Source organism: Neltuma alba, unplaced genomic scaffold, assembly GCF_004799145.2.
Source record: "Neltuma alba isolate B1F8T4 unplaced genomic scaffold, ASM479914v2 tig00004405_pilon, whole genome shotgun sequence".
In the NCBI taxonomy this organism is placed as follows: Eukaryota; Viridiplantae; Streptophyta; class Magnoliopsida; order Fabales; family Fabaceae; genus Neltuma; species Neltuma alba.
In genome coordinates, this window is record NW_021633693.1 from 1 (window position 1) to 25,233 (window position 25,233).

The 25,233-nt window shown below is 38.9% G+C and overlaps 3 protein-coding genes across 3 annotated transcripts; 2 read left to right on the forward strand and 1 right to left on the reverse strand.

Annotated features, from left to right (window-relative positions):
* Positions 1-1,083: 1,083 nt before the first annotated feature.
* Positions 1,084-2,136, reverse strand: LOC114744626 (uncharacterized). Its single transcript, XM_028932792.1, has one exon. It carries the CDS (start codon positions 2,024-2,026, stop codon positions 1,115-1,117), a length of 912 nt encoding a protein of 303 aa, XP_028788625.1. The 5' UTR covers positions 2,027-2,136; the 3' UTR covers positions 1,084-1,114.
* A 7,072-nt stretch (positions 2,137-9,208) lies between these two features.
* Positions 9,209-14,062, forward strand: LOC114744625 (nucleobase-ascorbate transporter 12). The gene is made up of 10 exons (XM_028932791.1): positions 9,209-10,082; positions 10,234-10,331; positions 10,431-10,601; positions 10,796-10,896; positions 11,249-11,384; positions 11,517-11,567; positions 11,677-11,964; positions 12,169-12,403; positions 12,775-13,061; positions 13,500-14,062. Exons 1-10 carry the CDS (start codon positions 9,584-9,586, stop codon positions 13,719-13,721), a joined length of 2,088 nt encoding a protein of 695 aa, XP_028788624.1. The 5' UTR covers positions 9,209-9,583; the 3' UTR covers positions 13,722-14,062.
* A 2,900-nt stretch (positions 14,063-16,962) lies between these two features.
* Positions 16,963-18,402, forward strand: LOC114744624 (arogenate dehydratase/prephenate dehydratase 6, chloroplastic-like). The gene has a single exon (XM_028932790.1). The coding sequence runs from the start codon at positions 16,993-16,995 to the stop codon at positions 18,268-18,270; it is 1,278 nt and encodes a 425-aa protein (XP_028788623.1). The 5' UTR covers positions 16,963-16,992; the 3' UTR covers positions 18,271-18,402.
* The last annotated feature ends 6,831 nt before the right edge of the window (positions 18,403-25,233 follow it).

The following is a 25,233-nucleotide window of genomic DNA, read 5'->3' on the forward strand; positions in this document are numbered from 1 at the left end:
AAAAGCCAAGTTCCACTCATTCATGATTACTTGAAAGTGAAACTCTGGATTTGTTTACCACCTTAATGTAATATAAGAGTTTACTTGATTTTCAATTTGGTCCTAAATATAAGATCCTAATATACTTTATCTTTCATATTTATTTATTTATTTTAAATAGTTTTTGTAATAGTTATATGTGAAAGGTTTCATCAAATGATAATTCTAACTAATATATATGGCTAGTAAGGATATTCTAAAAAAGACAATACTTATTCATAACAAATAACTAACTTAACTAATTTTTTTAATCTCTCTAAATTAATCAACTAGATTTTATATGAAAAACCGGAGGTACATAAAATATAGGAGTCAATAAACTATATATTAAAAAACACACAATACTCTTAAAACCTTTAACTTAATATTATGTGATTAAATTTTTTATATATTTTATGATAATTAGCATTACCAGTCAAATTTATACATTATTCAACTTAGTAAAAAAAAAATCGGTTAATATTGATTTTGGTTTAAAAGTCCATGGAAAAAGAAAACGAAAACGAGACCATCCGATAATAATACTGTGTGTCTAAGTCCGAGAAATAATGATCATTCATGGGATTCTCAAACTTATTTTCCTAAAAAGGTTAAAAGCAATTAGTCATGCCAATCAAAGTGATCCCCTATTGCGCTTTTACCAAATATTCGGTGATATCCTCTGTCATATAATCCCGAAAAGTTCGCTTCCCCTTTTCTTTTTTCTTAATCTAAATCTATCCATCAATTTGACCATTTACCAATGAATACATACTTGCATGATCGAAATCCTTCCCCGGTTGCAAGAAACTCTTTTTTTTTTTTTTGGTTCAGTACCATTCTGGTTACAAGGAAGAACATGGCAAACATGACTCCACAAAAAAAAAAAAAACCCACTGGTTTGAGATAAATCTAATATTTGCCACTCTAAACTACGTTGATCCTATCATTTGTGTAAAAGTGAACAAGTATGCCTCAGGAAAAAGCCAGACGAGAGATTTGGCAAGGAAAAAAAGCCAGACGAGAGAAATCAGAAAGAATGAGAAATTGAAGAGTTAAAAAGAAGTAAATGATGATTACAAGTTTGAAGTTACCATTATGTGCTCTTACAGGCATAGATCAACAAGGAGAATTCCACTCCATCTTTCTCCTTCCGTGCCATCTTCTCTTCTAACCACAATCTGCTGTCCATTCCACTCCTAGTTCTGAACATGAACACCGCAAGCCCAGAAACAGGATTGAAAAACCAGTCATGAACATCCCATAGCAGATCCACAAGCAACCCATCGACGAAGATCGTCTGGTTCCCCCTGAAATTCCATTGCAGCCTCTTCACTCGAATCACAGTCTTCTTATCTATACAGACTGACAATACTGGAAACTTCAATCCATCGTTTTCTCCGCTGCACTTGATCAAAATGTCGTGCCAAGACCCTGTGTCGCAGAACCGCGCCTTCGTCGTGTAAAGGGTATTTCCAGAACAATGTTCTCGCCGAGAGATTAGGGAGACTTTAGCTATTGAGGGATTGGCTTTGAGCTTCTTTGTCACTGTTTCTTCTCGCACATCCCCGAGAAGTAGGCCAATTTCCGAATCTATGAGGACTAGAATAGAGTACCCATCAACGGGTTCGGGGCCAGATTCGTATTTAGCATTTGAAAGATCCCATATGATTTCGATCTTTGAGTCGTCAGATTCGAGAAACTTGCTTCCTTTCTTCTTCCTGAAGAATCGTGAATTTGTGTTGAGTCTGAATGCTGCAGCTGCAATTGTAGGGTCCTCATCTCCGAAGCTCAAGCTAAATCCTTGATTCGAGTGGGTTCTACACCATGTGACTGTGATTATCAGCTGCTTCTGCGTAGAGAGGACGATTTTGTAGACGCAGGAGACTGAATTTTGGGTTGAAGGTGAGAGAGTGGGCGAGATGCAAGCATTTTTGGAATAGCTAGAACATGAAGAATGAGATACACCAACTGCGTTCTCGCTGAAACAAGAGACCAAGTCTCTCATTTTGCAGAAAACTCGTAAAGATCTGAACTTTTGGAGAAATGAGTCCCTTGGGTTGTTTCGGTTGTTCAGAGATGAAGAGTTCCAAGGTTGAAGAAGGCGATCGCTGCATTTGAAGAGTTCAGGTCAAAAAAAAAAACAAGAAGAAGGCGTTCGCTGCATTTGAATTTAGATGACAATGACGAAGGGGAAGTAAGAAAATGTGATAGTGAAGAGTGGACCAATAAAATAAATAAAGGCCCAAAGAGCCACCAACTCCTATCCCCCCCCCCCCCCAACACATGATGAGCGATTAAAAGCAGGCCCCCATAATACATTATCTAGTGACTTTCATTCGCAAAAATCAAAAGAAAGTATTTAATGTCAGAGCGTAGCTATCTTATTTAGTGCTTCCAATTATGCTACGTTCATTAATTAGTGATGGTATAGGGGAAAAAAGCATGAAAATGTTAGAAGTAGTGCTGGCTCATGAATTATTAAAGCTTTGGTCAACACTCAACAGTTACATTCTTTAGTGCCTTTTTTTAAACAACCAAACTAGAGCAGAATCGAAAAACAGGGCGGCACAGAGAATAATTAGGAGAAGGGAAAAAAAAAAGGGATTGCTAAGGGAGGGGACAGAAAATTAGGGAGGATGAGGCAGCATTTGAAACCTCAAATTGAATGTGTGTGGGGAGAGGAACAGGGGATAAAAGAGGATTTTAAATAAAAAATAATAATTAGAGAAGCAGTTATTAACTGCTTAAGATTATAAACAGAATCCAACTCGAAAGTTCCCACTTACGCCAAAAAAAAAATCTAAAGAAATATTCATGACACTTAAACTACAAGGCAGTTGGCAAAAAAAGCATTCAAATGAAGAATCTATGATAGACAAGCAGAACAAACAGCAGAGACGAAGGGGAATCATTACGGTGAGTGTGAGAGTGGGAAGCCATTGTGGGCATGAGACGGGACACATCAATAGCGGCCCCGCCCCCAAATAGATATACCCTTTTCCTTCAATAATCATATTACGAATCCAATCCATCCGCCTTTTCCACAGTGCCCTCTCCCTCTTCTCTCTAGCCCACCATCCCCATTCATTCACCAACTGTACTTAGAGCCTCCATCGCCTCATCTGTTCCAAATGCCATCATATACTGTCTTTTCCCAAGCTGTTTGTCCCATCGCGGTTCTTTTCAAAATTATTGAATGAGTACGACCAAAGCTACACCTTGATTAAAATTATACAACTCTTACTCTATGCACGTATATGATGACAACTTTGTAAATTATTTAGATCCATCAGTTAATTTGATCGTAATTTGAATACAAGGGGGAAGCGAGAAGACATGCTTGCTTTGAGTTTCGACAACAACATTTTTAACTTCCCCCGCATATGATAGAACAGAAAGATTCGTTCCAAGTCAAAGTACATGTGTTTCATTCATTCGTAGCCACGAATGCAGCAAATTCCGGGCAGGCCCCTGGCAACTATAGCTAGCCTGTCTTCTCTTGTCTTGGATCTTCCCCTTTTGGAAGTTCCTATACCACTACACATCTATTTATGGAGGGGACTTGCCAATGCTTAATACGATTCAGACGTCAAAATGTTGATTCCAAGTTATAATCCTTTCTTTAGCCCATCCAAACTTGGCAGTTTCTTTATTCATTTAGTTGCACTCAGTTCTTGAGAATCTTATGCCAGTCAGTGCCTTTGAAGATGGGTTGGATCCCATTGGTTTGCGATATTAATCTAAAAGTGCACACATATAAACAAGAGGAAGGAATTGTTGTGTGTTGGCAGTATGCAATTCCGAGAAATTCTGTCTCCAAACAAACACCCTTTTTAATTGACAAAATTAGGACAAATTCGCATTCAAACTTGTGTGCCGTACTGTTTCTTGGAACTCCAGGGAACAGCTCATAAATAAAGGCTTCGAGGGGAATCCAAACGGTTAACCTTCCTCCACAAGCAATATTAGAAAGTGCATCTTAACAAGTTGCTACTCACGGCAAAAAAGAAAAGAAAAGAAGACTTGCAAACCTTGTGGTCAGCTGTTTCTCAGGCGATACTTCATAATGATTAATAAGCATCACAGATCAGTCACACATGCCACGACTTGGGACAAAGATTTAAGTGTGCCCATTGTTTTGACGTAATTTTCTTATCACAACTTGGAGGGGAAAAAAAAGTAATTCTATTAGTTATTAAACTGCTGTCAAAAAGTAAGCTGAGTTAAGAACAAGTAGTTCGCATGGTTCATCCATGAGGAACGTTTTTAAATTAATATCTCATCCACTGAATAATACAGTGGAACTGTGAATTCTGATCCGTGTGGTTGTTGTTGAACAATGTTAGATTATTAACGCCAAGTCACATGAATACTAGTAGACTTGTAACAATATTAGAATTTCATTGAATACCCTTCGGTTTCAAATTATAGTACTCATCAATGCCTATCTTTATGGCTGAAGGTCTCAAATTCAGGCAACATTTCCCCCAGAAAAGGGGGTGGTGGATCCTGGAGGCAGCATCCGAGAGTTATTTCTCCCCTTCTTCTGAAAAAGAATCATTTTTATTGATATTCAAAACAATATAAAAAGTATCTAGAAGCACAAAAAAAAAAAAAAAAAGTGTACATATAGTAGAACCTATTGAAACAAAAGAACAACTGTAAATCCTGTACTAAAACCCATATCAGCGGACAAGTAAACCTGCATCAGTATCTCCTGAAAGGAAAAATTAAAATAGGTTGATAAGAAACGCACTTTTCTAGGCATTTTCTTCATATTAACGTAGCTTGAGTTACACTCTTGCTAGTGATCACAAGCTTAGTGGCATCATGATTATATTAAGGCACTGTTTTCTAACTTTTAACTCTGAAAAAGAGGGAATTCAGAAACTAGCCATGTAGAATCATCGCTGTCAAGTGCAGTAAACTAATAAGAGGAGCCAGCAGAATAATTGGCTTTTGGTCAGAATTAGATTTAAAGGATGTTTGGTTGCTTCTGCAAATCTCATATACCATCATTCTCTTTCAACAGCAAATTAGATCTTCCCTCTTTATATGAAAATGTCGGTACATGTTTCATTCTTCAACCAACCCAGGAATGATAACAACTATTTTCAATTTCTGTTCTTTTGAAAGATAAATGATAACAGATAAAGGGCAAAGCAAAATCCAAAGACAAAGCCAAGGTGCCCAAACTCTCAAACTATTTTTTTATTTTTACTTTTAGCCAAGATCCATGTGAAGCGGGTCTTCCTCACACTGCCGACAGCTTCATTAAATGCACACAATATAAAATAATTTAACAAATAAAAGTAAAACGACATCTCATCTACTTAAGTGTGTGCGAATCCAATCTTTTTTAACGTGAAATATTATGATTTCATTATACAGAATCGAAATACAACGAGCAATGGAAGAATCAAGAAAACCTCATCAAAACAACTACCAAAAGGACCAACGAAAGCAATTTAGCACCCACATAAAGATCAGACAAATATCTGATGCCAATTACCCTGCAGGTGAAATAACAAAGGTACTGTATGTTCAGTTAATGAATGAATGGTTGTTTAAGAGACATTTAACAAACATGTTCAGACTATGATGGGATTATTAAGTTGCTTCTTGCAGTTTGGTGGGGGCGATTTTCTAGTAACAGGAAATTGAGTTAATTGACGAAAACGACACTTAGAATTGATGCTTTCCTTCCCACAGTTTCTCTCACAAACCATCATGAAGACAAAAACTATATTATCATGTGTGCACACCAAACAACTCCCTTCTTTATAAATATCACACATGAAGCCATTGACTTCTTATGAATTGGACTGATAAACCTATCTCTAGTTAGGTGTAAGAGGCTTCAAAATACCGGTATAAGACATCATGTGCTGGTCAGATGAGAATAGGTAAGGTTGTCGCATTGAACTGCAGCTGCGTGTTATCTCTTGTGCTGTTTTTTTCCCTGCTTGCTGACTCGGATCTTAACAAAAAGCCAAAAAACAAAAAAGGCCTAATTAACTCGGACCAACCAAATGAATCAAGCCTAAATAAATCGAGTAAGTTTTTGTGCCTCTGCTCCTTGTGACCGCAAGTTTTTTATACCCTGTTTAATTCGGTTCAGTCACTCTTACCAGGTTTGGTTAAACTTGGTGATCTGAAAACCTCACTTTCAGGAGTAGCATATTAACGAGACCCAATTAAAATTTGAGTCGGGCTTCATACTTAAGCCCGCAAGTCTCTTTTGATGGGGAAAACCCACAAGCGTCGTTTTCGGGAAACTTTAGCCCAGTGTGATGCCCCCAAAAAAAAGAAGAAGAAGCCCATTTTGGGGCACTAAAAATCCGGGCGCCAAACTGTGCTTTCATACGGATTCGTGCTCGCGGTTCCCTGTTTTAGCATTTCGTGCTCGTGGTTCCCTGTTTTCGCATTATGAATTCGTATGAGTCGATTGGTTATTTAACTTTAATAATTACTAATAATAAATTGTACTACCAATGAGGGTTGGGCGTAGCAGGGGACTAGTCTCTTAAAAAGTAGCGAATCAAGGTTTGAATTCCTAATGAGAGAGGTATCTACATTTAATACTCGATAATGTCTCGAATAGGATTGTTTCAAATAGAAAGATACTTATGTTTTAGAAAAAAAATTATACCTTATTATACATATACACACAAATAAATCGAGAGGCGGCAAGAAGTAAAATCACTTTATACGGCTTCCAATATTCTTTTGGTATTATTAAGCCATTAGAAGAAGAAAGTAAAAATAATAATTAACAATAATGGAAAGGAAGCGGGGACAGCGCGAGGGGCAATCGCTTTCGTCCCCGAAACGGCTAGCTGGGGATCAGACAGGAATCAGAAATGGACCTCCAAAAAACTAGCCGTTGCTTGCTCCACCTGCTTTCTTCTTCTCTCTGTTTTTGTTTCTTGTTTTTGTATTTTCCCCCCCAGTAATTAGAAAATGAGAAAAAATGGGGGCAGATAATTATGGCTTCCGCGATAAGCTTGTGAGCGAGTCCCACTTCCACTCCATCGTCCATCTGTCAACAGTACCTTGCGCCCCCACACTCACTCATTTCACTTTTTATTACTGCCGCCGCCCTAACCAATAAGAATTGTATTTATTTTTTTATACAAAGAATAAGAATTATATTTAATCTTAAATATAATATCTCAATTTATTTTGTCATTTAAATTTATAAAGAAGTTTTCATCTAAAAGTAGTCATAATTAAAAAATGTTTTAGAAAATTCAACCTATATTTATTACAAGTAACTAGTTTAATAAAGTTTATTAATCAAGTCAAAATTTTATTTTTATTTCTTTTCTGTAAGAATAAGGAATATATAACGAAATGTGAAAAAAAGACGAAGAGGGGGAAAAAATTCATCTTCAGTACCTCCGCCCCTTCTTTCATACCAATTTAATGGAATAAAGTAGTTTCTAACTTGTGTCTATTCAAAGAATATAAGGACGCTGTATATCAATAAGTAAATCACGCATGAAACACAGGAATTAAGGAAAATAAGCAAGAACTTGGAACCTCGGGACCAGGCAATCAGGGGACTAATGGAAAGACTGTGGATGGGATGAAACAAAAGTACCAACTTGCACACCAGATAGAGACGGATTTGTTGTTTTGTGTATCACACTGATCATGAAATTCCCTGTTTTTTTTTTTTTTTTCAGTTCTGCTATACTGCATGCGTGCATATCTCCTCAAAAACCTCCCAACAATAATCTCGTTGCATATAACTTGAATTTTTTTTTTTTAATAATGGGCAGACTAAATATGGCATGGAATTATCAGTTCTGGGTTTTCCTGTCCATACATACTGCCATAATTGAATTGAAAAAGTTTTTTGAAGGCTATCAAATCAGTCATTATCGATGCATGCATGGAGCACCGAATCCATCTCATTCATGCAACCACCAAAAATTTAAACTGCCAGCCAAAAAGGCCAATGACCCCCACACAACCCAACTCAACGGCAACAATGAAATAAATTTATAAAGTAATCTAAACTTGCTTTTCAGGTAAAAAAAAAAAAAATCTAAACTTGCTTTAAATAAGGATAGAGCGAGCAAAGATAAATTCAGTCTGTGAGTTTACAGTAAATATAGTTCAGGCAAACTTCCTTTTTGTTGCCAGAGTTTCACCTGTATTTGGCTAAAATGCCAGTAGCGTCTTACACACATTGATACAGAGAGTAAACCTGAGGAATAGATATGAAGAGCAAGAGAAGCTTAGCTTTCATGGTGCGGCGAGTGGATAGTGAAGTTGTCAGTGGTGAGTTGCCACAATGACATTGGATAATATTTTAAGTTTGAACTCGGTGTTAATATGTTTGTGCACATAGGTTTAAATGGTATAAAAAGAGAAGTGAAGAGTGGGGTGTTTAATGAATAAAAAGCGGCAAGTGGCGGGGAATGCAAAGGACGTTTCAACTAAAAATTGCAGCCAAATAATTAGGTTGGTTCGCACTGCGCATGCAGGAGTAGCAGGGAAAGCATTCGTTGCGGCGAATCTTTCTCTCCAAAATATCGCAACAAAAACAGCACCGATATTTGCCATGCACCTTTATTGGCTGACCATTCAATATTGCTCTGCTAATACCATGTGTGTTGTTCATGAGATGGAAAGTGACCCCTTTTCGTTATCCAGTTCCTTAGCCAAAAACGATTTCAACAACTTCGGCAACAACCAACACACATTTATTGAAGAACATATGAAATTAGGACAACTACTCTTATTAATTTTTTTTAACTCTTTGTAAATCTTTTTGAGCCACATTCCGATTAATATAATATTTTACGTAATTTTGTGTTGTTTAAGATAAATATATAAAAAAATTTGAGTCGTAAAATATAAAATATTTTTTTATCTTCTAAATTGACACTTAAAAAGACTTCAATTTTCTCTTGAAATGTAACCATGTTTCTTAATTTATTAAAAATCCTTAATATCTGATGATGACGAATTGACGATGATTGTTCATAATGTTTTATAACAGCGATAGTGGTTTACATCTACAATTACAATTTTGAAAATTAATTCTTTGCATATTTTGCAATAGTAATTTAAATTAAATTTCCTAAACAAACAAGCAAATATTACTATTTTTCAACCCCGCACAATTCTATTCTAAACTCATTGCTCATCCAGCGAAACCTCTAATTTTTTCCGGCATGATTTAAGAGGGTCAATGGGATTACTGTAAATATCTTCAATTAGCGGATACTTTTTTAAACAGGAAATATTCCGCAACCAAGAAAATTGATAGATTGCTGCATATATCAAGGAATTTGATTGAGTAGCAGTTCACTCACTCTCGCACGCGTTTCTGTACTCTTCTCGTTTCATCAGTTCTCCATCTCCTTGTCAACTCCAACACGCGATCAATCCTTCTGTACAACTGCATGTGCGCGACGGCATTACCCACGAGTTCAGTGGAGCTTCATTTCTGTGGCTTTCATGTGCATTTCTGCAAGACTTTACCAAAGTGATCAGATCCGCAGGCATACACAAGCTAAACGCAGCTAGTATATTTTGCTGTTAAATGTCAATATCCGATCCCAGCACCCGTCAGCCTCCCGGTCCGCGGCCGCCGGAGCCCGATACCAGGGCAACACTACCGTCTTCTTGGGCTAAGAGGACCGGGTTTAAGCCCAAGTTCTCCGGCGAGACCAATGCCAGCGATTCTGGTCAGATAACCTTGCAGCCCAAGCCAAGAGAGGCTCCAGCCAACCCGGATCTTGAAGCGGGTCGGGCGAGGTCATCGCTGGCCGGGAAAGGCGAGGCCGGAGGTGAGAAGGTTGAACCGCCGCCAAAGAAGGAACACACGGTGAAGTTCAGGGATCCTGACGAAGCGCCTACGCGCTCGGTTCCCAGTACCAATGCCCAGGCACCAGTAAAGCCGGTGGACAAGTCGTCGAGGCCGCGGAGTTCGATAAGGCGCGAGCAAGTGATCGATGTCTTGCCTCAGTCTGTAGGAGAGAATGGGCTAGCGTCAAAGCGGTCGCGAATGAAATATGAGCTCCGGGATTCCCCTGGTCTTGGTAAGACGTGTTTGTCTTTCTTTTTCAGTCGCTAACTGAATAACTAACTCATCACGACTTGAAATTATGATGGAATTATGAGATAATGAGATTATCTCTCCCTACGGCTGAGAGTTTGAAATATGCCGATACTTTTCCCCCGGTTTTGTAGTTCCCATTGGTCTATACGGTATGCAGCATTACATCTCAATGTTAGGTTCGTTGATTGTCATTCCTCTCGTCATCGCTCCTGCCATGGGGGGCACTCAAGTGAGTGATTGTAAATAACTCTTTTTGTTCTTCATTTCACATCTCGTTTGTAGCCAGTAATTATGTGCATATTGCCGTCTGATGTGTTAGTGGCTATAGGAGGATACTTCTGCGGTGATATCTACAGTGCTCTTCATGTCGGGAGTGAGCACACTTTTGCATACTACTTTTGGGTCCAGGTTGCCCCTTGTACAGGGCCCTTCTTTTGTTTATCTGGCTCCAGCACTGGCAATAATCAACTCCCCGGAGTTCCAGGGATTGAATGAAAATGTAGGTCCTCCGTTCCAATTTGATGCTGTCGATATGATTTTGATTATTGTGGTTCACTCTAACCATATTGTTTTCTCTCGCAACAATTTATATCACAAGTTATATTAGTGCTCTTCTCAGTTTCCATCGCATACCGTCAATTTTATGATTAACTAACTGAATGCAAGATAACTGACTTCTCTCTTAAATTATAGAAATTCAAGCATATAATGAAAGAACTACAAGGTGCTATTATTATTGGATCAGCTTTTCAGGCTTTACTTGGATATACTGGACTCATGACACTGTTAGCACGGTATGGTTTTGTAGTTTTATTGCTCATCTGTTTCTTTTAATACTAGTGCCAGCTTCATGTTTTTGCCCAACAGCACTTACAATTGTCGTGACTACAAGAAATAAGGAAAGACATGATTGCAAGGTTTTTAGTTGCGAATGTGCCCTGTAATTGATTAAATGTCAGAAAAGGTTCATACGGGGGCCTGAACTTTTGAACGGAGATTTATGTGGTGGCCCTTCAAAATATCTTTTGGGGAGACCACTTCAATTATCTCCTGAAGAAATTTGTTTATTAGTGTTTTAGGAGGAAATATTGTATCCTAAGAGTTCATTGAAATTGATAACAGCCTCGCTCTGAATTTTCTTTTCAGGTTGATCAATCCTGTGGTTGTGTGCTCAACCATTGCTGCTGTTGGACTTTCGTTTTTCAGCTATGGTTTTCCTGTGCTTGGCAAATGCCTCGAGATTGGTGTAGTACAGATATTAGTAGTTATTGTTTTTTCTCTTGTAAGTGTGGAAATGGAACTTTAACTTTTATCAACATTCTAATTTCTAGCTTCTTAATTCCTACCCTACGTGAGGCCTTTTCCATTGCACTGCTATAAAATGCTAAAAAACTTGTTTTCTCTGTATCTTCAGCATCTACGCAAGATATCTGTTCTTGGTCACCGTACATTTCTAATATTTGCAGTAAGTTCAATATTATTGCTCCAAATTAGATGCTCTTTAGTAGTTGACTTATCTTGTTTCACGAAATAATTCTCATAAGTTTGACATTTTTATGTCACCTCACTACCAGGTTCCTTTGGGTCTGGCAATCACATGGGCAATTGCTTTCTTGTTGACTGAAGCAGGAGCTTATAGCTACAAAGGCTGTGACATAAACATACCTGCCTCTAATATGGTATCAGACCACTGCAGAAACCACGTCCTGAGGACGCAGTATTGTCGAGTTGATATTTCTCACGCATTGAAATCTTCCCCATGGTTTAGATTTCCTTATCCACTACAATGGGGAACTCCAATCTTCCACTGGAAAGTGGCTGTTGTTATGTGTGTGGTATCCTTAGTCTCATCAGTTGATTCGGTGGGTTCATTGTCTTTTCCTTTTATGTTTCCTGTGTTTTTATTTTATTCTACCTTGCTTGTGCTATTATTATAAATTATTCAAATTTAATCACTTTTGGTCCCTGAATTGAAGTGACGGACTCTTTGTTGCAGTTTTCTCCATATACTACTATTATTGAATCAATCTATATTGTTTTCATTCTCCTTTGCTTTGACTCTTCAGGTTGGTTCCTATCATGCATCTTCGTTATTGGTAGCATCCAAGCCTCCAACTCCTGGAGTTCTTAGTCGAGGAATTGGTTTGGAGGGACTTTCTAGTTTATTGGCTGGCCTCTGGGGAACTGGAACTGGATTTACCACACTAACAGAAAATGTTCACACAATTGCTGTGACTAAAATGGGAAGCCGCAGGGCAGTTGAATTGGGTGCTTGCTTTCTGATAGTGTTGTCTCTTGTGGGTAAGTGTTTATCTTGTTTCGGTTTTCGCAGTTACCTATTGTGATTTATGACTTTATTTAACATGCTCGCTCACTCTACGCATGTTATAATCTTATCCTTGGATTTGTCCTGTAAATTTGTTTTCCTCCACTGTAAGAATATCTTCAACTGATCTATGGTACTCTATCCAATTATTTTGAGTAAGAGGTTCTTCTCTTGCGAAATTCAGCAAAACTTATGGTGTTTGCAATGATACTGAGAATGGGTACCTCGTGAGGACGAGGGAAGCATTTATTTGAATGAAAAATTATTTGAATGACTTTTCCATTCAAATTCACAATTCTGAGCTCGATTAATATCATCGTTTGAACATATTGATGCTATGTAACAGGCAAGGTTGGGGGGTTGATTGCTTCAATTCCTGACGTGATAGTTGCTGCTCTTTTGTGCTTTATGTGCGCAATGCTCGCTGCTCTGGGCTTGTCAAATCTACGTTATAGTGAAGCTGGAAGCTCTCGCAATGTGATTATTATTGGGTTGTCGTTGTTTCTCTCTCTCTCCATACCTGCCTACTTTCAACAATATGGTATAGCTCCAAATTCCAACATGTCCGTGCCAAGTTATTTTCAACCCTATATTGTGGCTTCCCACGGGCCTTTTCATAGCAGATCCGGAGGGGTATGTCTTTCGTGTTATCCTGTAATGTCCTTTTTCTGTAGCGAATTCTTTTTGTTTGGTTCTGATGATGTTAGATAGGATATTGATCTTCCATTTTTTTTAAAAAAAAAAAAAGGGAAAAGAAAAGTTACCTTGTGATCAAGCTTGGTAAAATCTCCATGATCTCGCAGAAGACAGCTGAGACTAAGTTCTTATTTAATGGTGATATGGGAAGCTTCATTTCTAAAGGTGAATTTCCTTCTACAAGGTAAAACTAAAAGATACGAGTAAGGACGTGGTGAAACAGTGAACTCGTTAATGAATGTAAATGAATTAGCTTTATTCTCATGATCTTCGTTTTATTTTAGAACTTGAACTGAATGCTGGTTGATTAAAAGTGACTGTACTTTGGAGTTCATCAGAAACTGTGAGAAATGAGTTAATATGTTGTTTTGGCAGTTGAACTATGTGGGGAACACGCTTTTATCACAACACATGGTGGTAGCGTTTGTTGTGGCTGTTATTCTGGATAACACAGTACCTGGGAGCAGGCAAGAACGGGGGGTGTACGATTGGACTGAAGCCGAGGCTGCTAGAAGTGAGCCTTCTGTTGCTAAAGACTATGGATTGCCCTTCCGAGTTGGCAAAGTTTTCAGGTGGGTGAAATGGGTTGGGCTCTGAGGCGCCATATTTGTTGGCTCATCAAAATCACGTCCTCTTCGAGGGACACCCATTCTCACGACATCTTCATTTCATATCTATATGGCTTTCTGGAAATTTCTGACGCAGGATGAGATGTCTTAGTAAAATAGGTTTTGTGGTGGAGATATTTTGTGTCCGTTGAGATTCAAGATGGATCTGATTCCGGCTGTCACTCGCTAGATTAACCATGTACGTAGTTTTCATTCCTTCTTCAAAATCTCCCTGCTTGCTTTGTGGCGGGATTTCATTCATCATCCTGGCGGTGTATATATAATATTATATTTTAAAGTTCAATTCTTTTGCTGTTGGATGCAACTTCATCGTCTTAGATTTAACTTTCTATCATTAGGCAGACGAATTTCAGCGTAAATTATATTTGGTAATTTGTATGTTGTTCAAAGCTTGAGATTCAAATGATTTAGTAATCGTGCTCAGAAGTGTGCGTCCAAGCTCCATTACAGCTCGCAGCCCCTCGTGCAGCAGATATTTAAATAAAGACGGAAGAAGTCTACTCTTCCGATTCAGATTTTGAAAAAGAACAGAATGAGAGGATGAAAAAAAGGATGGAGTAAAGCTCTTTTGTTTTCAGCCAAAAAGAGTAAAGATCGTTATCTATCTCAAACATACCTTCGAATTTGTGGTGTCCACGGGACCAGAAAAATAAATCAAGCATGTTTATAATACTCCCTCTGTCTCTTATTATAAGAGATGAATAACTAAATTACGTTGATAAAAAAAACAGTTAAAATTAGTTAAGAACAATCAATGTGTAAAAAGTACAATTTTTTTTCCAAAAATACCCTCATTAATAAGGAGAGAGAGCATGGGAGAAAACAATTAAATTATTAAAAGAAAGAGAAGTGGGAGGGAGAGAGAGTGTGAGTTAGAGACAATAAATATGGGTAAAATAGGAAATCAACACAAAAAAGTAGAAACAACTTTTAAGTGTCTCTTATATATAGGAACATACCATAAGCATCAAATGTCTCGTATAATAAGAAACGAATGGAGTATTGTTTTGTTTTTCAAAGCATAAATTTTAATGAAATGTGTAACATTATATATATTCAGGCAAAAATATATACTCCTCTGGTCCTTAATATAAGACCTATTTAACTAATTTGATTAAATTAAGGAAGTTAGTTAATTATAAGAAATGTGACACGTTTTTCCTAAAACATCATAATCATCTTTCTTAATACCCTCTCTCCTCCTTTTACTTGATTATGGTTGAGGGAGTATTCATAAGGGTACTTTAGAGAACATTGATAAATATAAGAAATGGGTCTTATATTTAGGACCAAAACCAACTCAACAATTAGGTCCTATATTAAAGACCGGAGGAGTATATATTAAAACAATAATAAAAAAACAATCTTGTATGGAATTGTATGAAATGTATAATAAGACAAGAAATTATCCATGGTCCTTGTAGGCTGCCAACGTATATAACCTGCGAATGTTGTCATTGTATATGGGTTATATATTAATGCGATATTAATATTGATTTGATTTCCCATACAATTTGGAGTCTAGAAAATATATTTGATAATTACTTTTATTAATATTATCACGTTTCAGAAGAAAGACTAACAACTAGCTTTTATTGTCAAACAAAAAGTGTTAAGCCTCAATAATGTAATTACTCGACCTTGCAGCTTACACCATTTAATTAGATAAATAATACTAAATACAAGTTTTGGGCTGATGGTAACTTCATAACAAAGAGAGCTTTGTGCCCCGGTATGCACGAATAAGATTAAGAAAATACTTATCTTAATTGGGTTTTAATGATGCTGATAAGAATGTTCGTGATAGTTCGCAACCATCCGGAGAATATAGTATTTGGTAAAGAGGGTTGGGAGACAATGATTCTACGTATGATGACTGCCCCCAATTCCAAATGCTCCGCGTGGCTCCGAATGATTGGTGGAGCATCTTCTATGCTTTTCTTCCCTACCACAATCCATCAGAGGCGCTTCATTTCTTATTCAGTGGAAGTCGCGTTTTCGTTCACACACACACCCAAAAAAAAAAAAGAAAAAAAGAAACCGACCCCACAATATTTTGATCTACTCTCTCTCGATCCAAACATAGACCAATTTTATCTCTCTCATAAAGATCATTGAAAATTAGTTACCTCATTAAAATAAGTTTAAAATTCGGGGGAAAAAATCTATTTCTTCCTAATTAACACCATCAGTGCAAAATTAAAAATATCTCCTCTATATACTCATTAGAAAGTATTAAGTCTAGTCTTAAATATAAAATCACACGAAGAATATTGTCAATATAAAACTAGTCATTTTAACGTTGTATGATGGATTTTTCTGAAATAAGAGGCGTCCTTCGAGAACTAGAAAGCTTCTGTCACTCACCTTTTGTTTTATTCATTTGCGAATTCTTAAAATAATCGCCAATTTTTGCATATAGGCTGTGCAAATTACTATTAAATAAAAAGATGATTAAATAATTAATTCAGTTGGGGAATGAACTGGGGGGTTAATTGGTAACCCAGGAAAGGCGAGAGAGTTTGGTATCCAAACAATTGGGTCCATTCGCGTGCCTTGCGTTCAGTTTAGTTGGCACTGAACTTAGACACACGTGTTCATTTGTCACATAGGGGCCCAACTGGCGGCGTACGTGTCCCAACTCAAACGCATCATCTTTGAGAAAATTTTCTGGTGTCAAGATCACCTGACGTTGCCAAAGAGTGCCAAATTTAGGAAATGAAGAAATATGATTAACTGTTTAATCATCTCACTGGCTTAAACATTAAATATATATAAAAAATTGAGAAACTTTTTAAACACACTCTTAACAAAAATCAATATAACATTAATTATAATAAATCAATGAGGTTCAATAGGGCAGGGAACATAAGGTTAGGTTTTTTGGGTTTGGTTTCGTGTGATATTAATATTAATAAGATTAGTAATTAGTATTCGTAATAATGGGAGTAATTAGTAATATGATGACATGTTTTAACCCAAAAGGAGGGAAAGCTGGGCGGGGTAGGTGTGGGATTGACCAAACCACAAGTGGTGTGAAAGCACGGGGCCTCTGGGATGCCTGCTCCTCCTCTGCTCGCCTTGGCTTCTTCTCATATTCCCCATTTTATATTTAAAGCCCTCAGCCTCTTCTCTTTCTCTCAGCTTGACGTTCCCTTGTTTCAAGAGAACACCAAGCTTGGCTCCGCTCGCTCCCTTCCTTTCTGCTTCCTCTTCACTTCCCTCCTCATATCTTCGACATGCGCTCTCTCTCCCCCGCCCCTTCCCATTCTCTTCAATTTCCGATCCCCACTCGCCCCCTTCCCTCCCCCGTTGTTGTCAAATGCAGCTACGGCTTCGAATCTCCCGGCTTCTCCCATGGAGTCTCCTCCAACCGCACCGACTGGCAGAGCTCCTGCGCCATTTTGGCCAGCAAGGTTGTCTCTCAGCAACATTCCTCCCCCGACAGTAATAACGGTGCCCCCACCGTCAACGGCCACACTTCCGCCCTCACGGATCTCAGCCTGGTTCCCATCGATAACATACCCGGTTCCGACAATAACAGGCCTCTTCCGCCCAAGCCTCTCACGATTTCGGACCTCTCGCCGGCTCCGATGCACGGCTCACAGCTTCGCGTCGCTTACCAGGGGGTTCCTGGAGCGTATTCTGAAGCCGCCGCCGCCAAGGCCTATGCCAACTGCGAAGCCATTCCTTGCGATCAATTCGAGGTGGCTTTCCAGGCCGTCGAGCTCTGGATCGCCGATCGAGCAGTTCTCCCCGTGGAGAACTCTCTAGGCGGTTCAATCCACAGGAATTACGACCTCCTCCTCCGCCATCGTCTCCACATCGTCGGCGAAGTCCAACTTCCGGTCCATCACTGCCTTCTTGCTCTCCCTGGAGTCCGGAAAGAGTACCTGACCCGCGTGATTTCGCATCCCCAAGCCCTGGCTCAGTGCGAGCACACATTAACCAAGCTCGGCCTCAACGTGGCACGTGAAGCCGTGGACGATACAGCCGGTGCCGCGGAGTTCATCGCCACCAACAACCTCCGCGACACGGCGGCAATCGCGAGCGCGCGTGCCGCGGAGCTGTACGGAATGCAAGTTTTGGCGGACGGGATCCAGGACGATCCGGGGAATGTGACCCGATTTGTTATGCTTGCCCGAGAACCGATTATTCCCCGTACGGACAGGCCGTTCAAGACGAGCATAGTGTTCGCGCACGACAAAGGGACGTCGGTATTGTTCAAGGTGTTGTCGGCGTTCGCATTCAGGAACATTAGCCTGACGAAGATCGAGTCCAGGCCTCACCGGAACCGTCCGATCAGGCTAGTGGATGACGCCAATGTGGGCACTGCGAAGCACTTCGAATACTTGTTCTACGTGGATTTTGAAGCTTCCATGGCCGAGGTGAGGGCCCAGAACGCCTTGGCAGAGGTGCAGGAGTTTACTTCTTTCTTGAGAGTACTGGGCAGCTATCCCATGGACATGACTCCGCTGAGTTCCTCCTGCGGCCGGCAAGATTTGCAAAGCCTCTGATACGATGCCGTTTGGAGGAGAAGGAAGACAAACAAAGAAAAAGGGCAATAAAGATCAGTTTCTATTTCGCTGCACTGTATACGTATTTAGAATGATGGCGGTGTTCAGGCAAACAAAAAAAAATTGGAATGATGGCGTTGTTATAGTTTTATAATTCTGTAATGATATGATGGTTTTTTTTTTTTTTTGCCAACTGTAATGATATGATGGTTAAATTCGAGGGAAGGAGTTAATTTGCGAAAGCAGAAGCATAGGAAGGCAACCCCCTGCGGTTGGTGGCAGGGGGATGTCCATTGTACAGAGACGATGTGATGTGATTCAAAAGTTTCTGGCGAGCGACGAACGTGGCAGCTACCTACCCCCAGTGCCATGGTGATTTAGTGTGTATACTTGGATTGAATGCCCCGTTAGTTGGTTGTGTGATCTGAGTTTTGAGCCGCCTATAGAGTAGGTGTTCATAACCTTGTGTCCGGCTGAGCGTAGGTTTTTGTTTTTTTATATGTTTCTATTGTATTGTTATCACTGTGGGATATATAGTGATAATCCTAACTCTCAATCGTGTTAAATTCAGGCCAGGCCAGAAAGGGCCAGGATAAATTAAAAACCCCTACTTCATCACCTGGCTTGTATACACGTCTTGCGCGCGGTGTCCTCCTTTTTCTGTCTTTCAATATAATAATAACGTAATTCATTTTGGGTTGGACACAATAATTCGCCACTGAGCTCATGGGTCTTGTTACCGATGTCAGACGCTCACGCTCTCACGCACATGTTTGCCCGCGAATCATGTTGGTGTTCTGGAGTTAAGAGTGATTTTATTTTAGTGGAGGCGGCGGGTAAATGTAATAATGGAATAAGACGTGGATCTGGGAGTCGGGTTCGATTACGCGCTCACTGTCCTCGTTGCCCCAACACTGCCATCCACTTCTCTTTGTCACCACTTGAAAGCGTCGCTCTGCCTACATGTGAGGCAGACACCCTGTTCTTATTTTTTCTGGTGAACAGGAAGACACTTTTTTTGAGTTCTTCATCTACGCTAACAACAAAATAATATTTTACTACATGTCATATATATACATATATAATTGTGAAACGTCGCCATACAAGGAGTTTGCTGCGTGATTGTATTGGTTTGAAATTGGCCCGGCATACAAAATGAAGTAGAATATAATAATATTCTTAACAAGCATGCATTTCCCGTGAGCACATGGAGTACAAATAAATAGGACAGGGCTTCGACTGCCGGGATAATTTTGGAAGGGCAGACAATGTATTCATCAGCCGGCAGCATCTGCTTCTTTTTTTACCCTTTGTTTTTTTGGAAAAAAACAGCCCCACATAATGTTACCGGCCAAGTAAATAAGCCCATCACAGTACTGGTAAAGTAGCAGTGGCGGGCGAGCATATACAAGCGAGAGAAGAAGAAGAAGAAGGCAATGGGATCATAATTGGTAGCTGCAGAATTGGGTGCATAATTTGGAGACGGAACTAATGCAGTTACAGCCGGTGGGGCCGTGACGACGTGGAGGCACCTCAACTTGCTCTCCCGAAAGCGATCTCTGTATTAATGGGCACGATAATGGAGCTGCAAAAAGGGGAAGGACAAGACTGTGACTGCCTTATTTCTCACCTTTCTTTCTTTTTAGTTTCAGGCTTCCTGCTAACTAAAAGAATTCTGTAATGAAGGATTTTTCAGTAACACCTCTAAGTTAAAGTTCATGACTCTTTTGTATTCCGAAAAAGGAAAACAAAATCGAAGTATATATAACCCTGAATTTGCTGGCAGTGATGGGGAGCGGAAGGAATGCATAACTTGGCTTCAAAATATAGGTAATGGACAAGGAACAAATGGTTACCGACCGCCCACAAGTCTGAGATTCAAGATTGATTATATTGCCAATGGTAATAAGGTCAACACTTAACAAACTCCATAAACATTGAATAATTGCCTTTCTTTTCCTTCCTCTTCGTCTCCCCGCTTTAATTTGCACCAACCTTTTCCGCCTTTTCATCCCAACCATCGCCTCCCCCCGCCTCCTTGCTCTCTCTCCATTTTAATCTTATAATTTCTTATGCATAAGACTGTCTAACAAAATTGTTTTTCTATAGATTTTAAAATCATAAGAGAAGATCTTTTATTTCAACAGTATTGATCTGAAATACGGAATTATCATTCATGATCCTAAATTGGAAGCCTGGATAAAATATCTCAAATCCGTGTTTAAAAAAAAAATATTTTGGTGGTAGTGTGTCTCAAACCCAAAAAAAATTAAAAATTAAACACTCTATATGACGCATTATCATGTGAATAAGAATATAGAAGGGGGACATTTGTGAAGTGATTTGGGTTTTAGAGTCACTGGAGTAGTCTCACTCCAACATCACATCAGCAGGGGTGACCTCCTTGATATTTATAATTATTATTATTATTTTTGATCTGAGATATTTATAAGTAGATGAATCATCATGAAAGGATTATTTTTGGAAATATTACATGTAATCATGAAAAAAAACCTTAATGACAAATAGGCAACATGAAAGTTGTCATTAAATGCTGATCATGAATAAATTATAATAAACTATCAGAATATATTAGTGATAGGATATATATGGATGAATAAATATTTAAGGAAAAAAAAGAAAAAAAGGAAAAGGGTAAGAAGAGAAAGAGGAATAGAGGGGAAGGGTGGGATGGGATGGGAGGGTTTGGTGAAGAAGGGAAGGAAAAGGGAGGCGATGGTGACCACAAATGCCAAATGGGGAACGATTGGCGTGCGCGTCGTGTCTTGCTGCTGTTGCGGTGGTAGGTATGCTTCTCATTTGTGGTGGTCCGTCCCGCCTCTCCCTCCGCCCTTTTCATTTCCTTATTTTAATTATTATTCTTCCTTCTGCTTTCTCTTAACCAGCACACATCAGCTCTGAATTTAATATGTTATTAATATTTTAATTATAACTAACATGGTGTTTTTATCAAAACTGTGAAAAATTCTAAATAAGATGCTTATTTTGGATTCGCAGTTTTCCCATTCTGATTTCTAACCATGACGTATTACTTACGTATTCCCCCGCAAAAGATCTGCCGCCTCTCATCATGCTCCTGCGGACTACGAATTCTTCAGCGGACTTTCATGAAATGTCCTCAACATAAATATTCCGTTCTTATGAGACAAATAACCGAAGTATGTGATAAAAAAATAATTAACATTAAAATAATTAATGTGTAAAAAGTATAATCTAAAATGCCCTCATAATAAGAGAGAAGCATGGAGAGAACAATTAATTATTAAAAGAAAGAGAGTAAAGAGAATGTGAGGAGATAACGGGTAAAATATAAATCAACACAAAAGTAGAACAACTTGTAAGTGTCTCTTTATATAGGAATAATAATCAATGTCTCTTATAATAAAGACAGAGGGATACCTCCAAATATATAAGTTCGCCAAAAAAAAACACAGTCAAATTTACAAATAGGGACCCGTTACTATATTAGTTGTGTTTTATAATAATTTTTGTGAACAGGTCATTATGTGTAATTTTTAATTTTGACAGTCTTTTTTTTTTATTTTCTCAATATAAAATCTTAATTCACTTTATCTTTTATATTTATTCACTTTTTCAAATAATCTTTGTGGTAATTATATATGTTAAATGTTTCATCACATTATAGTTTTAGTTAATATACATGATCACAAAAATATTCCAGAAGGATAACACTTATTTATTATAAATAACTAACTTAACAATTTTTGTTAATTTATCCAAATTAGTAAAATTAATTCTTATGGGTGAGCTTCTAAGAGTACGTTTACTCTTAACACCTAATTATGTGAATTTTTTCAAAGAATTTTATATTCACCACACCTTTTCAAGTTCTTTTTTTTTCAAAAAAAAAAAAGCCTATGCGAAATCTAATAATACCAACTAGTTTGGACTTAACTATTGTCCCGCCCCCAATCCTCCATCGTTTTCCTTCCGCAGTTCCCCTAAAACAGAGTCGATAAAGAGAGCGTATATCTGGAGCCAGAGAGAGAGAGAGAGAGAGAGAGAGAGAGAGATTATCTCTGTGTCTTTGTGAGACCCTCACAGAGAATTTAAGTTTGATTATCTGAATGTTTTAAGTGAGGGGTGAAAAGCAAAATATATTTCAAGCCACAGAAATATCTCTTGAAAACAACGGAGAGAAATCATGAGGCTTTGGGAGTTAGGTTGGGCCGGCTGCGGACAGTGTTTATTGGAAGAGTGTTAAGCCCATAATGGCTTGGGCTTCAAAGTCGAGAAATAAGAACCATGCCACGTCATGGCGTTGACTGTGGAGAGAGGAAGAGACGACCAAAATGGAAGTCATCCAACAAGGGCAGACGTGTCATTTAATTTAATTGCATAGACAAGACAGCAGAGGACCCATATTTCCAAATATTCGAGGGAGAGGTGGCGATGGCCTTCCCCATTTTCAGCAAAACTTGTGTCCGCTTGCTTGGGACATCAATAATGGAATCTCTAGCGCGTGCCTAATTCACATGATAGCATCAAACAAGTAAGACCCCCAAGGCCCAATGTGGGATGCGCATAGCATCACCTCTTTCTTACCATCCATTTAAACGACCCAACATGAAGTTCGGTCCTCACTCCCTCATCAAAATAGCCTTGATTTACCAACGAGAGTTGGTCCAAGTAGTAAGCGGTTTGATACCGCTTAAATGAGGTTTCGAGTTTAAACTTCAGCGTATGTAGAAATTTCAGTTAGAAGACTCATCCACCATAGCCAGTTGTGCGACGCGAGTCGGATCCAGATGTAGTCGGAACAAAACTCCGGTAAACTGGGTGGGTAACAAAAAAAAAAGCCTTCATTTAACTGACCAACTCGTAGGTTCCCCAAAAAAAAAAGAAAAAGAAAAAAGAGGCCTTCCCCGGTGACGCGGTTTAATATGCATTCTGCACCAGCAGGTGTTTTCTATTCATTCAAAGCATCCAAATTCACCTGTAGATTATGATTCCCCATTTCTCTCTTCGAAGTGTATGAATGAAAAGGTTTTGAGGGGGGGGGGAAGCTAGAGCATTTAGCAAAGTTAAAAGATATTAAAAATAACTAAATACTCGTGAATTTCAGAAGCAGATGCGTTGTCCAGATTAGCAAAAAGTGGGCACGACATTGCATGATCGAGGCTACGTGAGTGAAGGCTCCAATCACCTCTGGACTCACCCTTATGCCTTCCTCTCGTCAGTGTCTCGATTCTTGCCATCAAACCCTCAATTCTCCCTCAGCTGACCACACTCGCCATGGTTATTCCAAGGCTCAAATGTGCTCCTTCAACATTCTTCGTCTCATTTCATCCCTCCCTCCCTCTCATAATCCAATACCGAAGTCCTCCCCTGCTGCCGGCATTCCTTTTGATCTTAATCTGCGGTTCTGTTCCGATGATGCTGAATTTCAATGCAATTCACCTAACGGAAGCCACTCCGATGGGAACGGAGGAGATCAGACGGGCCAAGATGCTGGAAAGGCAAGTGTTCGAGTTGGAGTGAGTGACGATGGAGTTTATCACGAGGAAATGAGGATCGAAGCAGAGATCAGAGAGGAAGGGGAAGAGCGAGAAGAGAAGGAGGGAGGCGCGCAAATGAAAACAATGGTTTTGGAATTGCTAATCGTAGTATCAGGAAAACTTGACGAAGGGAGGAGGGAAGTAAAGGAGAGTTGGATGGTTGTGAATACGGAAGAGGAGCCGGTGGTGAGGACCAAGAGACGGAGGAGCCAGGCGTTGCCGTACAGGTCCAGAGACTCCGTCATGGAACCGGTAAAACGCAGGGATGGTCCTCACAGACCGTTGTCGACCCCCACCGCGGCTTCTACGAAACGACTCAGGCACCTGAGCTGCAGCGTTAAACGCTGTTTCCTTATACAATCTTTCTGTGATTTATTCTTTTTTTGGCCAACTCCTTATGATTTATGATTAACGTGGAATTGTGGAATGAGGAGATCCAGCATCAAAAGGACATAGCGTATATGTTAAGATGATGCACGTTGTGACAATATTTAGTAAGTTTTTGGGTAATTTAGAAGGACCGGGGGAACATATTCCAATTTCCAAATATAGTTTTGTTTTTTTTCTAAAAGGGGTAGCGAATCCAACTGCAGTTGTTCCTTTTTTTGGTCAAAACTGCAGTTGTTCTATTCATGTGTAATATATTCACTACTGCTGCATTTCTCAATTCTGCCTTAGATGATCAGGTTAACTAAGATATCCACGGAAGGCATTTTTTTCTTTCCCCAAAGGAAACCTAAGGTTAAACGTTCAGAATTTTCTGGGTGAGGAAATGAACATGGATCTTATGTGTTTTATCCAATTTGGAAGATAAGGTTATGCCTCATAAATAAATCCACTAATATCATTAGTTTATTATTTTGACGTAGATCTAATCATCGAAATATAATTCGGTTGATATGAATCTGAAGATTTAATTTACAGTTTCTTAATAATAATTTCATTTTCTTAAAATTAAAGATGATAGTTAAAATTTATATTTATTTTGAATTTTATGGGTGTGTATTACAATGACTATATATTTAAAATATGTTAACAAAAAATCATATCTAAATTGTCTATTTTATCCAAACAATTTAAATTTGATACCAATGAATTGTGGTAAATGCCATTGCAATATATTGACATAAATGTTTCCTCTTATTAAAAAATGACCATAATCCTACGCGATCTGCTTGTTTCAGCAAAATCTTTGAATGTCTGAGAGTTACTTAACTAAGTGGGGAAGAGAGAGAGAGAGAGAGAGAGAGAGAGAGAGAGAGAGAGAGATTAAATAAAACATATTCTAAATACAAACAAGAATACCCTTTTAGTCCATGGAAGGGCCTAGCATAGTCCGAAACCCCATAGCCCCAGAGTTAAATGAAAGACCTGAACTCAAGATCAGAGACAGCATGATGCTTGATTCACAACACATGCGCCC

Bases quoted from the DNA above. Each gene is read 5' to 3' on its own strand.
- LOC114744626 (XM_028932792.1), bottom strand. From the start codon at position 2,026: ATGAGAGACTTGGTCTCTTGTTTCAGCGAGAACGCAGTTGGTGTATCT.
- LOC114744625 (XM_028932791.1), top strand. From the start codon at position 9,584: ATGTCAATATCCGATCCCAGCACCCGTCAGCCTCCCGGTCCGCGGCCG. The intron at 11,568-11,676 runs GTAAGTTCAATA...CCTCACTACCAG, and splicing joins GTACATTTCTAATATTTGCA to GTTCCTTTGGGTCTGGCAAT. The intron at 12,404-12,774 runs GTAAGTGTTTAT...GCTATGTAACAG, and splicing joins GATAGTGTTGTCTCTTGTGG to GCAAGGTTGGGGGGTTGATT.
- LOC114744624 (XM_028932790.1), top strand. From the start codon at position 16,993: ATGCGCTCTCTCTCCCCCGCCCCTTCCCATTCTCTTCAATTTCCGATC.